This window comes from Hippopotamus amphibius, chromosome 17, assembly GCF_030028045.1.
Source record: "Hippopotamus amphibius kiboko isolate mHipAmp2 chromosome 17, mHipAmp2.hap2, whole genome shotgun sequence".
In the NCBI taxonomy this organism is placed as follows: domain Eukaryota; kingdom Metazoa; phylum Chordata; class Mammalia; order Artiodactyla; family Hippopotamidae; genus Hippopotamus; species Hippopotamus amphibius.
Window position 1 is genome coordinate 52,936,794 of NC_080202.1, and position 15,432 is coordinate 52,952,225.

Genomic DNA, 15,432 nt, shown 5'->3' on the forward strand with positions numbered 1-15,432 from the left:
TTCCTCAGTCTTTATCAGAAATCCAGTGGCTTCAGAAATGCACATTAGTATTAACCATTATCCCCACTGCAGCTCAAGGAAAGTGGTAAGAGAACAGCAGTGTTTGTGGGGGTGGAATGACACCCACAGAACCGACAGTACCACACGCTTCTTAGTCCAAACTGTGCGAAGGGGACAGATGCAGGGGTGAGAGGGGCATGCCCAGTGAGTGTGACTCCTGAGGGAGAGGTTGGGACCGCAGCCACGTCCTTCCACCACACCTCCTTTCCCGCCCCCATTTCCATTCAGGATGCCATTAACGATGTTTTTCTTTTTAAATCAAAACACAAAGATACCCAATCATTCAGCATTTCACCAATGCTGTAGCACTGTCTGGTACAGGAGAGGGGGGAAACAGAGAAAGGAGGACCCTGTTAATCAACCTTCAAAGGCCAAAGTGTAGACTCACCAGCTGAGAAAGTCACTTAGCGTCTGGGGGGGTGGGGGGGTGGCGAGGGGTCAACACTGGGTGTTTCTGGGAACACTGGTGGGTGCAAACTCTGAAGTCGTGATTTAGGAAAATAGTACTTGATGAAAAATACTAAAATTTTATTATATAAGGGTGTTTGCTTCTATTTTTCAATCCTCCTTAGCCAGTTTAAGTAGTGAGAGTAAACTTTCTCCCCAAGAAACAACGGAGCACATTTCATGGTAGAAAGACCACTCCCCTCTCAAATCTGGTCTCCATTTCTCCCAGCCCCCGCTTTCTCTGGTCCAGGTGTCCTTGCTATGACTTCCTTTAGCCATTCTGACCTATATTCTCTCACAAGATACCTTACTTGCCCCACATTCTACATTAATCCTATTTTTGAAGTTGTACAGTACACTGGTTTGGGGTTTGCAGCGCTCTGCTTCATTCATTCATTCATTCATTCATTCATTCATTTTAGTGGCTGTGCCACGCGGCTTACAGGATGTTAGTTCCCCGACCAGGGATCGAACCCACGCCCCCTGAAGTAGAGGCGCAGAGTCTTAATCACTGGACCGTCAGTGAAGTCCCGTGATTTATCCAGTCTTATTCTGGGGAGGAGGGAAGTGGCGGAACTAAAGCTAAAAAGAATAAAAGTGAGGGACAAGGAAGTAAAAGCAAATCTCCCAAGGCCATTTTGTCTGTTTGGGGAATATCTATGCTCGAAACATCTTTTTTTTTTTTTTTAAAACAAACATCTTAAAAAATTATTTTATGCTGGTATAGGCCTTGCCAGTTGAGGTTTGTTCTAAAACTTCCATGTACATGGGAATCACCTGGGGAACTTGCTAAAAATAGTTTCCTGGGTTTCAAACCAAAAATTTTGAGATAGTGGGTCTGAGTTTGCAGTGCTCTGCTTTTAGCAGGTGCAGGACTGTGTAACCAGTACCACACTCAAGATAGTGAATATTCCATCACCTTTGTAGCCCCTCTCTATAGTCTTGTTCTCTGACCCTGTGGTTCTGCCTCTTTCCGAATGTCACATGAATGGAACCAGACCTGTGTCACCTTTCACCCCACAAAGGACCCCTGGCACCCCGCATGTAGTGGACCTGCCGGCCTCCCTTATTCCTGGAGGTGTGCTCCCCTGTACGGATGCACCACGGTTGTTTATCCATTTGCCCCAGGACATTCCGGTAGTTTTTACGTTTGGGTAGTGATGAACAAAGCTACTGTAAACACGCTTGTCCAGGACTCTGTGTGGACCTAAGTCTCCATCCTCTAGCATAAACCCCTGGGACTGGGACTGCGGGGATGTATGGCGAGGGATGTTTAAAGTGACAAGAAATCGCACACTTCTCCAGAGTGGCTACACCACTCTGCCTTACACAGCAACGTGTGGGAGTCCTGCCATCCCACGTCCTCACTGCACTTGATACTGCCAGCCTTTTTTGTTTCAGTCATTCTAATAGGTGTGCAGTAGTGTCTTGCTGTGGTTTTAGTTTGCAATTCCCTCATAGTTAATGATTTGGAGCATCTTCTCATGTGCTTAAATCCTCTTCGGTAAGGTGTCTCTTGTCCATTTTAAAATTTGGTTGGTTCCCCCCCCCTTATTTTTGAGTTTTGAGATATCTTCATATATTCTGGATACAAGTCCTTTGTCAGCTATGTGATCTGCAAACATCTTCCCCAAGTCTGTAGCTTGTCTTTTCTCTCTCAGCAGTCTTCCAGAGAGTAAACATTTTAAATTTTGATGAAGTCCAATTTGCCAATTTTTTTTCTTTTGTGGCTCATGCTTAGGGTGTCAAGTCACTGTGCACATTTTAAGTCTGAGGAAGTGATAGGACGGGAGCTGGCTGTTGAGACACGAAAGTCTGGAAAAGGGAGGGCCTGTGTATGGGAAAGACCATAGAGAGACGTCCAGAGACCTGGCCACCAGGTCGGCCTGGCACCACCAGGTGGGAAATGCCACCAAGGAAGAAGCTGAGCCAAACCAAATGCCAGGTTCCTCGTCAGTAAAATCAGGGGGGGTTAACTACATAACCTAAAAAATATGCTTTTAAGTTATGTGATTTTTTTTAATTTTTTTATTTTGGGGGTACACCAAGTTCAATCATCTGTTTTTATACACATATCCCCGTATTCCCTCCCTTCCTTGACTCCCCAACCTCGAGTCCCCCCCACCCTCCCCGCCCCAGTCCTCTAAGGCATCTTCCATCCTCGAGTTGGACTCCCTTTGTTATACAACAACTTCCCACTGACTATCTATTTTACAGTTGGTAGTATATATATGTCTGTGCTACTTTCTCACTTCGTCTCAGTTTCCCCTTCACCCCGCGCCCCCTCCCATACCTCAAGCTCTCCAGTCCATTCTCTGTATCTGCGTCCTTGTTCTTGTCACTGAGTTCATCAGTACCATTTTTAGATTCCGTATATGTGAGTTAGCATACAATATTTGTCCTTCTCTTTCTGACTTACTTCACTCTGTATGACAGATTGTAGTTCTATCCACCTCATTACACATAGCTCCATCTCATCCCTTTTTATAGCTGAGTAATATTCCATTGTGTATATATGCCACATCTTCTGTATCCATTCATTTGTTGATGGGCATTTAGGTTGCTTCCATGTCCTGGCTATTGTAAACAGTGCTGCAATAAACATTATGGTACAAGTTTCTTTTGGGATTATGGTTTTCTTTGGGTATATGCCCAGGAGTGGGATTACTGGATCATAGAACTTCCATAAGTTATGTGATTTTTAATAGTTCTTTTTAGTCTGGAGAACTCAGAACACGTGACACTGTTTGTCTGGGCCCACCTGGCTCATCACATACAAGCACAACACAGGGACGGTCACAATCATGCTCATTCACCAGGAGGGGACACCACCCAGCCAGTGAGACAGGGCCTGGGCTGGGTTCATGCTTCAAGCTGCCCCACCCAGTGGGAGAAGGAGACAACCCAGCTCTGCTCACAGGGAGCTCCAGAAATATTCACACAGAGCAAGAACTGTCTGAACAGGTCACCAGAAGTCACCTCACTAGGAAAGAATGTAACTTTATTGAAGTTTTAATGGATACGGTTTTATCTGAGAATTATGTCTACGGTGATCTGTGGTACAGGTAACAGAGGCTGTGTCACTCAGAAATGGAAGGAAGTAAAGACCCACAGACAGAGCACAGCAGCGCGGGTGAATGAGCTCTGACAGGATGGCTTCCAAACTCTGAAAGCTCACCAGGGACCCGACCCAAACAGGCAGATGATCAGGCAGATCTAGCATTTTCTTATTTTTTAACTTCTCTCCGTGTGATGTTTCTTGATGGTTGCCTTGTTTGTCCAGCACTTGTATATGGTTTTCTTGGTCTCAGCCCTTCTTGGAGGTGAAGCTGGCTTAGAACAGGGAGGAGCAGCTCCCCTGAGTGGTGGGGCCCTAAACCCTCTGTCTTTAGAAGATAGCTGTGCGAGTGCGACCAGGATAGGGCAATCATGGAGGCCGGTTAACAGAGCACTCAGTGCCTGGCCGCTAGGCCCTCTGCTTCCTGACTGCAGTGACCCCTGGTGCACAGGCCACCCAGCGCAGACAGGAACGGGGACACAAGGCCAGCAATGTGCTCTCCCTACCATCTGACACCAGATCGCACCAGCGCTCCAATCTGGAGAAAATCAGTAGCTGCACATGCCCAGAGCAGCAGTTTTGAAAAGAAGCAAGAGTCACAGGTGTGCCTTACACTACACACTGGGGAGCAGACGGGATTGTGAGGAAAGCCACACCTGCACCCTCCCTGACCCTTGCGAACGTGACACACTGAAGTCTACGGTCCCTGCTCTGACTGAGCTAGCACAGCTGGATCCCCGAACACAGCTCCGCTGCTGGTCCCAATCTCGACCTCAAGCTCCCACTGCCTCCCACCCAGCCTGCAGCACCAATCTATCAGTGCATCCCCTGGCCCTGCCTCGGCCAGCACTGCCTGTCCAGCAATGGCTTCAAAGTCTCCTCAACTGTGGGTCAGTGGTAACCAAGACTCAGCTGTGGGCAGGTCAATGGTAACCAAGAATCAGCTGTGGGCTGGGCAGTGGTAACAAAGACCCACTCTGAGCAGAGGGACCATCAGGCCTTCCCATCTGTCCTGCTGGCACTGATCAATGTTACGCTAGCTCTTTCTTGTCACAATATCCCATTTTGCCTGTGGACAAAAGCATCCTGAAGTAAACAGATGCAGTAACCAGTTACATGATTTCCTTAGACATTTATCCAAAATTTAATGAAAGGAATTATACTCAATGAATTGTTTGTGGGTATCCTAATTATATTTTGTTGATTCTTTCAAGTTTATTTGTACCTGTATCTTACATGTCTATATTCTTATAAAAAAATTGAACACGATGGAAGAAAAACAGTCCCTTAACACTGCTCCTCCCTGCTTCTTGCTCCAAATTCCTACCCAGAATGAAGTGCAAATATTTCATTCCATGCCTTGTTGATATGTGTACACACACACACACAGAGTTATGCGCAGTTTCAAACATGCGCTCGGCAGCCCACTGTGGGTGTCAGTGTCTAACAACACATCTGACAGGCCACTCCCGGTAGATGCAAGTGTAGCCACCAAATTCTCTGTTATTCGCCCGTGGGAATGCACGTGATCGATTCCACTGTGCCCTTATGGTGATTGTTCAGGCATAATATTTTTGTGCATTTCCCCTGACACACAGGCAAGTTGTTTTCCAGGAGAGAAAACTAGAAGATTTGCTTTTCCTACCTAATGCAATTAAAATCAGGCCTTAGCTGTTTTAGCACATGATTTTGTATATCAAGACTTAGGAAACAATTTGCATGTTAATTCTAGAAGAAATGGGGTTCGGAGCAGAAGCGTTAGGAACTACCTAGGTGAATCAGGATGAATGAAATGAACACACAAACAAATAAAAAATGCAGGTCAAGTTTAGAGCTGTGAGATGGTGTACTAACCCAAAGAGGCTCACAACAAGAGCAGATAAGCTGGCCCCAGGATTTGGGAGGACAAGGAGAGGCCAAGCAACCACAGAGCATCATGAAGGACCCCTGTTTTCAGGACCACTGCATCTGCCCTGAGATAGAACGCAAAACTGGGGGTGGAGGGGATGGAAGGTTGCAGAAAATGAAAGGGAAAGTTAAAGAACATAGGGAAGATGCTGACTTTTGCAGCTGGGGAGCAGAGTGATCTTGGGCAGTGATGATTTTGTATGTGCAGTGACCTATATGTGAAGTGATTGATCTACATGTGCAGTGATTGGTCTGTATGTGTAACGATATGTTTTTGCTTTGGCTCAGTGTTGGAAGTATTTTTAAATGTTCAAAAGGATTCAGCTTTTATTCTTTTCCTTTTAATATGGCTCCAAATGTAGCTGTGTCCTATGTAAAAATCACAAACACGGCCTTAATCAGAGAACAAAAGAACACACCCACATGAAAGGGAAATATCCGTGCTGAAAGGAAGTACTTCTGAGAACCAAGAGTGAAAAAAGGAGACTCCTCCTCATACCAAAAGCCACAATAGCTTAAAAATCTGACTTACTTTTCTATCAAATCCAGTGTGACTCCAGGTACCAGACTAACGCATTTCTGCATGCAAAACCTGCAGAGAAAGAAAACAAAGTAAATCACAGCAATGGGATATTTAATAAGAGAAAGCAGCAGTCCCACAGAAAAAGCAAAGAGAGTAAGGTGCGGATGGGGACTGCCACGGTGAAAAAGTAAACCCAGATTTTCTTAATTCTGGAAGCTTTTAGGTTTATGAAGAAAATCTCCCTGCAGCCTCTCAAAAGGACAGGAACACTGAGCTGCAACTGTAGGTCTTCAGTGGAAGGAGAGAAACAAGTCCACGGGATGGCGGGGCAGAGTCCCCACTGTGGTGGGGCTGGGGGAGATTCCACAGGACAGGAAGCTTCCACCCAGATGATGAACAGGCTCCACTTTTCTATTTTTCCCTCTTAAGCAAGTAAGCTGGGGAGAGTGATGGAAGAATCAGTGAACCACCCCCAGGCACACAAAAGAAATTTGTGAGAGAAAGAGAAAGAAAAGTGAATTCCATTATATCATTTTAATTATCATAAAATCATAGGAGTCAGAGCTGCGAGACTTAATCTTTGCTGCAGAGCCATCCTGGAGGGCTAGGGTGGGACTGGCCAGGCTTCGTCTAATTTGTGTGCACTAACAGGAGGTTGTGGACCATCTCTTTCTTCCTGTCAGGGCTATCGGCAGCGGCAGGACAGAATCAATGGTAGCACCGAGTGTAAAGCATCTTAGTATGGGTCGCAGGAGAAATGTAAAACATTTAATTTACCTGCTTTAAAAATTAAGAACCAATAACCCCCTCTAGAAGAACAGAAGCGGGCACACAGCAAATACACCTACAAAATGCATTTTTATATCACTGGGTGAATGTGAGAAGTGGAGGAAGGTCAGAGAAGGCCAGTGGACTCAAGGGAGGAGATGAGTACAAGATGGAGTGAGATGTGTACGGTGGTGGGTAAGGGCTGGGGAGAAAGACAAGGAAACAGAGAGACTCAGAGGCCAGAAGATAACAGACAAGCCTGTGAAGACAGCATCTGGTGGGCAACCGGCTCCCAATACATAGCCCTCCAGCAGGGGGAGAGTGGGGGCTGGGGTAGGGGGGAACCCTGTGCACCCAGCCCTGCCAGGCTCACAGCCTCAGCGAGCAACGCCTCGCTCAGGCAGCAGAGGAAGTTATCTTCCTGACTGTGGCTGCGCTGGCCAGTGTTCTCAATTCACAGAGCGGAAGAAACACAAATGAGCTCTGTGTTTGCCTGACACAGAGGCCCCCTCCCACGGGCACAAACGGCTGGGCTGCCAGGTGCTCTACCAGGCCAGTCAGTCCATCCGGACATATCCTCCTGTTTACTCTGCTGTCAGAGAACTCTGCCCGCCTGCTCCCACACATCACTGCAACCGCCGATCAGGCCACATGCAGCTCTGACAGTGGCTCCGAGTGAATCAGGATCTCTCTGTGGACAGAAATGGTCTATAGGAAACACATTTTCCAGTCCAATTCTGAGGCCTATGCAAACAGGGCTGCTCTGTCGTCTTTTTCTCTGTAACGCACTTACTGACTGGACCTCTGCATTCCTATAATGACAGAATAGTCTGTGTCACACTAATCCTTTTGGCAATAACAATAAAAATATAAAAACAACCATTTGAAAGCACCAAAGAGCAAACAAATTACAGGCAGAAAGGGAAGGCATGACCCTTAAAAGAAGGATAACTGGGCAAGGTCCACCTTAACCAGCTTTTCCCATGCGTGCTCCCTAATTCACACAGCACTGGGGACACTGCTCAACCAAAAGATCACAACCCCAGGCTGCCAGGAGCTTCGGGGGAAGTCTTAGGAAGGAGAAGCCAAACTCTGCGAGCAAGCTCTCCTGGGATCCTGGGCTGACCCCAGCACTGCACAGGCATGGGACCAGACCCCAAGGAGCCCTGAGGACACTACAGCTGAAGGGCTGAACACGCTGAGCAGAGGTTGCCACACCTGCTCACTAGCAGACATGCACACAGACGGGGACAGCCAGTGCCATGTTAGGGGGCTATCGACACCTGGGGCTTTCCACAGACACCCTGTGGAGTGGTGCCTCAGCTACAACCACAGTCCAGGGTTCAGAGCTACACCCCAGAACTAGGAGCAAAATCAAAGGAGACCAGTCCTACAGCCAAGAGACCACAAGATCAATTAAACCATCTACAAGAACGGACCTAAACACTCCTCAGAGGAAGATAACAGAATCCAGACTTTCTCTGTTTCTCATCCACAATGGAGAGTATTCTACCTAAAATTAGGAGAAAAATAGTTAATAAAACCAGATTCATTGTTAATCACATCTTGGAATGAGACTTTAAAATTATAAAAGAAACAATTATTAACTTGGAAATAAGTATCACGATAAATCTGCTGAAAATATAAAGTTCCTTACGCTGGAAATTAAAAATAGGGACATCATGCAACTTTAAAATATCCATGATATGGTTACATGCATAAGAGCAGCACAGATAAACCAGTGACTGACAACCCACAAATTGTACACCGGCCAATATTGATTCCCTTTGCACCAGAATTGCACCACGCAAAATCAGAGGCAATAAAAATGGCTCGACAATTCCACAAAACTGGATATTAGTAATTATAACAATAAACACAACAGCTGGCAGTCATTTAGTGCTTACTACTTGGTGCTGGAGTTTATCAACAGGCTCCAGCCACTTCTGACTCCCCTTTGTCCAACTCACCCTTTCCGAACTGCAACTGAATAGTTACACAGCACCTGACCACTGCTCACCACCTGCCTGCTGGCCCTCCAGGCCAGGGTTTCTCAGCCAGCCACTAAGGACACTTAGGGCCAGATCATTCTTTGCTGCGGGGGCAGCATCCTAGCCTCAACCCACAGGATGCCAGCAGCACCCCACCCCAGTGTGACAACCAAGCATTTCTCCTGACGCTACCTAATGTTCCCAGGGGCAGAGTCACCCCCTTGAAACCACAGCCCCAGGCCAGGCCCCAGTGTCTCTCACATTTTCCAGAACAGTCTCTGCTTCCACTCTTGCCTGTGCTCCCTATTCCTCTCCCAGGAATTCTCTACTCAGCAACCAGAGCAAGCCTTTTAAGAGGAAATGCTGGGATAAGTCATTTCATTTTGACCCTCCAGAGGTTTCCTGCCACACAGGATGAAATGCAGGGTGCTTGCCTAGCCTCCCAAGGCCCTGACCTGGGCTTCCAGTCACTGCTCTGACTTCAATTCCTCACTCTCACTCTGCTTTCCCAGCTCCATTCACCCTGACACATTTCCTGCTCCTTCAACATGTCAGGTACAGCCCCACCTCAGGGTCTTTGCACTTGCCATTCCCTTAGCCTGCAGCACTCTTGCCCCTGATAACTGGAAGGTTTACTCCTGTGTTTTATTTGGATTTCTTCTACCTTCCCTGACCAGCCTAAGGAAAATAGCACCTTCACTCTCTACTCACATACCCTGCTTTTTAAAAATAACACTTCTTGCTACCTTATTATATATTTGTTATTGCTTGCTTTAACATAGAAGATAAGCTCAATGAGTACAAGGACTTCTTTTATTTTGTTCATCAGTGTGCCCCTAGTACTTAGAAGAGTGCTTTAATATATAGTTTTGATACTCCAAAAATATGTTGACAAGTGGTATAAGATTGATTTCTAATATTTCACATATATCCTTTTTTTCCTGTTGCTCTTGAAAGTGAGTGGTTTTAAGACTTTTAAGAAGAACAAATAACATTAAAAAAAAAAAAACTCAGCTCTGTAACCTTGTAAACTATAACTGTTGGATGCTATTGTTTCTGAGAATGGAAATACATTAATTTTTTTCCTAATTGAAAAAAATCCCACATATTTACCATAAAAAATTAAAAGTAGAGAAAATTACAAGTGAAAATTACCCCCAAACCTAAGATAACTATTAACATTTTCACATTTACCTCTTACAGAAAATTGAATCATGCTGATTTATCCTGCCACCCCATCCCACTGCTGACCACTCCTCCACATGCAGACTGTGCCCAGCACATGTGCACGACCAATATCTACAATTGGGTTTTGTTCGGTTTTTGTTTCTTACCACAGGAGAATTTGCCAAATACACCACAGCTTGCTTACTTGCTTGCTTGATTTATTTATTTAATTTATTTATTAAACATTTGTTTTCCAGCATTTCCCAACATTCAACAAAGTTGAATTTTAGAGTAAGTTCCTGCATCCTACCACCTAGGTTCTACCACCAGCATTTGATTACATTTGCTTTATCACATCTCTGCCTTTCTGTCCATTAATCCATCTCATTTTTGGTGCGACCAAGGATATGGCACCCTTCCCTTTAAATTCTTTGACACACATACCGAGATCTCAGTATCTGTTTATTGTTTTTGTCTTTTGATGTAAAATTGCATATAATGAAGTACACACATCTTAATTGTTCGTTCACCTGGTTTTGACAAATGCACATGCCCATGTACCCAAGCTCCTACAGGGACCACTACCAACATCCCAGGGCTTTTTCTCTCGCCTTTTCTCAGCCAATTCCTACTTTCTCCCATTGCCCCCAGAGGCAAACACTGCTCTGATTTTCCCACTGATTTTTATTCCTTTGTTCTAGAGTTTCACATACATGGACTCATCGAGTATGTACTTTTGTATAAGGCCTCTTCCAGTCAGCATAATGTTTTTGAGGTTTATCCATGTTTTTCTTTGTATCATGAATTTATGCTGTTTCATTGCTGACTGGTATTCCATTATATGAAAAGACTGTAGTTTATACATGCTGTTCTGTAACTTGCCCTTGTATATCATGGACAATATAAAAGCTGATGCATAGAACATTACGTTTTTCATGAACATAAGTGTGCTGTCCTTGGGATGCATTTGTAGCAATGGAACTGCCTGACAAATGGGTACATATATTGAATGACCAGTCGTTGGTCTGATGGCTCTCCAAAGGGAAGTGTCATTTACTGTTTCATCAAGGCTGAATATACCCACTTTTTAACTTCTGGAAAATACTGGGTTTATCAGCATAAAACAAACCTTCTGTTCTACTGATAGGTGAGAAATGACATGATTAGAATTTCTTCAACTATTACTGAGGTTAAATGCCAGCTAGTAATTTTTCTAGTTCTTTGTATTTTTCTTTTGCTTGTTGCCTGTCCATGACCTTCTTGTCGTATCGATTTAAAAAATGTTTTATACATTAACAGAACCAATGGTGGCTTCGTTATATATTACACGATTTTTCCCAATTTATAATTTTAAAGTTTTCTTTTTTGTTTTCTTTGCCATACAAAACTTAAAATTAGTGTTTAATAAAATCTATCACTTCCTTTATGGCTTTTTAATTCTCCTGATAATTTTTCCAGTACTTTTGTGAGTTTTCTTTTTTACATTTAAATCCTCAGCATATTTGGAGTTTATTTTTTTAGGTAAGAGGTAAGGATTAAAAAATTTCAACTGGTTAGCCATGTGCACCAAATAATATTGAGTAATTCATTCTTTTTCCAAGTGATAAATTCTTATATAGTAGATTCTGTTTCTGGAACACTCTACTCTGTTACGTTGGCTCGAATGTCTGTTCTTACTCCAAGTGAACCTTCAAAATGCATTTTAATAACTAGTAGGACAAGGTTTCTTTCACAAATCTTATTTTTAAAAAAATTTTCATGGGTATTCTCAAACATTTACCCTTCTACTTGATCTTTAAAATCACTTTATCAATATGTGCCAAATTTATGGTTTAATTTAGGGAGAATTTATATCCTTAATCATATGGCTCTCACCATGTAATAATAATGTGGTCAATCCCTCCATTTATTCAAATATCCTTTCATATCAATCAGTAAAGTTTTATGGAATTTTTGATACATACGTCCAATACACTCTTAGCTCTTGTTTATGTTTTGTCATTGTTACTGCTGCTACTGTGAATCAGATTTACTTTCCTTCCCAACATTTCCTTGCTGGCTATTTTTAACATATAAAAACAGTTAACAACTTAAAGGAAATTATTGTGAAGTATACCATATATGAAGAGTATATAAGATACAGATGTGAGTTTAAGGAATAATAAAGTAAATATAAGCACCACTCAGATTAAGAAATAGCACGTTACAAAATCTAAAAGGCCCCACACGTCCCTGCCGTGGTGTCTGCTCTCACCCCGTCCCAGAGGTAGCCTGGACTTCTATGGTATTGACTCGTATTCACTTAGTAATCAGTCACTTTGCTGAATGCTCATGTTATTGCTAATAGTTTTCCAATGGCTTTTATCGGGTTTTTTGTTGTTGTAAAGTTAAAATTCAAGTCATACATAAATAATGCAAATATGTCTTCTCTTTAGGATATGTATACCCTTCTTGCTGTTTTTGTGTCTAATTATTATATTGACTAGCACTTCCAGAACAGTTTGTTAAATGAATTACAGTTAGTATACTTCCCCCTCTTAGTTCTAATTACACTAATGGAAACACAATGTTGAAGCATTAGTGCATGATGATAGCTGCTAGTTTAGAAGAAAATTTCTCTCATGTAAAGGAAGTATTCTGTTTTTATTATAAGGTTTTATTAAAATTCATTTTTAATTTTATCAAACAACTATTTTCCTCTCACCTATTAAGATGATGAATTATATTAATAGGCAGCCTAATAGAAAGTCATCAAAACAGTCCTGGAATGAATCTCACTTGGCCAAAGTTTATTGTTCTATTATATGGCAGGATTCTTAAGTGCTAATATTTCATTTTGAACTCATCCACAGTGTGTGTATGTGTCTGTGTATGCAAATGTGTGTGCCTCCGTGTGTTTGTATGTGTGTGTGTGTGTGTATGTGTCTGTGCGTGTGTACACACACTGCATTTGTCAGGTTTGGTACCTCAGTAACGGCAATTTTACGAAGAGGATGAGAAAGCTTATATTGACACTTGTTGAAATGTGGCCTATGCTTATATACTATTTTGTTACCATTTGTTCTAGTCCATATTTCAAGGATAATTATCTGTATGTTGAATCTTCACTGTTTTACTTTTCCTGCTTCTCATTATTTTTACTGCTATTTCCTGTACTCTACTTCTGACCAATTTTAAGGGTACAAACTTTAGAACTAAATTTGATTTCTTAAACTTTTTCTTTCTCTTTGCTAGTTCTCTTTTCATCTTGATGCATTGTTTTGTCAATCTCAATATTTACTCATTTTTTTCCAGAGACCATTCTTCTGTAATTTCATTGAGGATACAAAGTATATGCTATCTCCTTTCTGGAGCCCCTTTTGACCACACCTGAGTTTATGCTGATGAGGTGACCCAGGGTGGGGACTGGCCACCAGAAAGACCAAACACTGGATAACAGGTAGGAACTTTCGGCCCCATGCTGACCTCCAACATCTGACCTCTGGAGGGAAGGGGGCTGGAGACTGAGCTCTAAAAAGAATCTTGAACAAAGAGATTCGGAGAGCTCCTAGGAGTGCTTTCTGGAGGGGTGTGCCCTCTGCTCTCTCCCACAGGCTGGCAACCCTCCCCTCCAGTGAGAAAAACGTGGCTTCCCAGCGGTCTTGCTCTCAACACTCCCTGTGCAGGTCCAGCCTGCACCTGGGTCAGAGCTGGGGAACACAGGACAGGAAAAGACCCCCAGAACTGATCCCCACTATGAATGTTATTCAAGGTTTGATTTCAGTCCCCAGAGTACTGCTCACTTTCTGGAGTCCTCAGGTAGCTGTGTTCTGAGCAGAGGCTGTACCGAGTGTGTCCACGTCCTTCTTAGGGGCTGGCATTAGGGTCTCCACAGATGGAGATGCCGCAGAAGCTTCACAGATCAGACTATTTTAATCAAGTCCTTCTGAACATGAAGCACACTGCCAGAGATGTCAGGCTTTTAAAGGAATGTTGGGAGACAGCTCAAAGTGGCAATACACTATTAAAATAAGACAAGCAAGTTCCCTGACATTTCATTTAATCTAGCAGGCTAAACAAACAAAAAACCCCACATGACACAGTATGTCAATCATCCGGTATTTGTAACTAAATTAAAAAGTATGCCACGTGTATTATTAGGAAAAAAAAAAAGGTAGAAGAGACTTTTCTAATTTACAATCTTTAAATAGCTACCACTTTTAAATGTACTGAATGGCTCACTCTCCTCGGGAGCTTCTAGGCCAGTAACCAGGGCAAGACACAAATGAGGTTCAGGAGCCAGATGTCTCAGTCGCCCTTGATGCTACAGAGGCAAGCCGGCTAAAGGAAAAACTAATTATTTCATTAGGCAGAGAAATGCAGACCAGCACCTCATCTGAGCTTCCTGCCATAGGATGGAATGAGCTGACCCCATCTGTCTTGTTCCCAGGGCCAGACCTGGAGGACATCACAGAGTTCCCTTAAGTACCTGCCCAGTGAAAGCAGAAAGAACTTTCAAGGGAACAGTGCTAACTCTGCAAGGGTACTGTCATTTTGGTTCAGAAGAGATTAAAAGGTCAACACAATTGTGGTCATAAGGAAAATGTCTTTTAGAAAATGTGTATTTAAGTATTGGAGGGTAAATATCATAATGTCTATAGTTTACTAAAAATAGCCATAAAAAGAAAACGATAGAGCAAATAACAAATGTAAGATTTGGGTGATGAGTGTAAGGGGGTTTATTTTATTATTCTCTTGACTGTTTTGTAGAATAGCTGAAAACTGTCCTGTAATGAAAAGTAAACAGAGAGAAAGAGAGGGTCAAAGCAGATGTTCCTACGTTGATGGGTCAATGCCAGGAAAACATTCCAGAGAAAGAACTAATTTCTCAAAACTTGAGCAGCTTGTTTCTATTTTTGAAGAATGTCAAGATGTAAAGAGCAGCTCCCAGCCCCTCCCAGCCCAGCTCACGCCCTTGTGGTCATTGACAGTTGGTCCTGACAGCGAAGCCCCTGCACTGATTTGCAAAAGCAGAAACCAACACTCTCTCCTAAAAGGGCAGTTCTCTTCCACGGAGGTGACACTTAAAACCCTCAACTACAGGAGAGACACAGAACACACAATCTTCCATGGAGTTCTTCCAAACTTTCTGGAGCCTCTTTCCATGGAATTCACCTGGTAAAGTTAGAATCCAGCTTGTCCAGGACAATCTCACATGTTCCAGCCTCCTCAACCTGATTCAAATCTTAAGGTGTAATTTTACCCGATAAACTGAAAACAACAAGGACTGTGCTTACATTGCCTACCAACAAAGCTGAGGAGTGAACACAAACAAACCAGCCTGGAAGGAGCCAGCAGTCAGGAAGGGGCGGCCACAGAGGACAGGAATTTCGCACGGGACACAGAGAACCCCAATCCTCTCACCCAGTGACCACCCCCCCCACCCCATCAGCCCCGCTGCGCAGTTCTGATTTAGTAGGCGTCTTCATGTGCTGGCAGGGCTGAGGAATGGCCGAGAGGTGGTGGAGGAC

General features: G+C 43.5%; 1 protein-coding gene across 13 annotated transcripts in view; it reads right to left on the minus strand.

Moving 5' to 3' along the window:
* The window catches only part of RPTOR (regulatory associated protein of MTOR complex 1), a 349,362-nt gene that overhangs the window by 129,430 nt on the left and 204,500 nt on the right, over positions 1-15,432 (minus strand). For all 13 annotated transcript variants that reach the window (XM_057714268.1, XM_057714266.1, XM_057714263.1 and 10 more), the window contains one exon: positions 6,006-6,065. In XM_057714268.1, the coding sequence (XP_057570251.1) occupies positions 6,006-6,065 (60 nt within the window). The remainder of the gene's footprint in view (positions 1-6,005; positions 6,066-15,432) is intronic.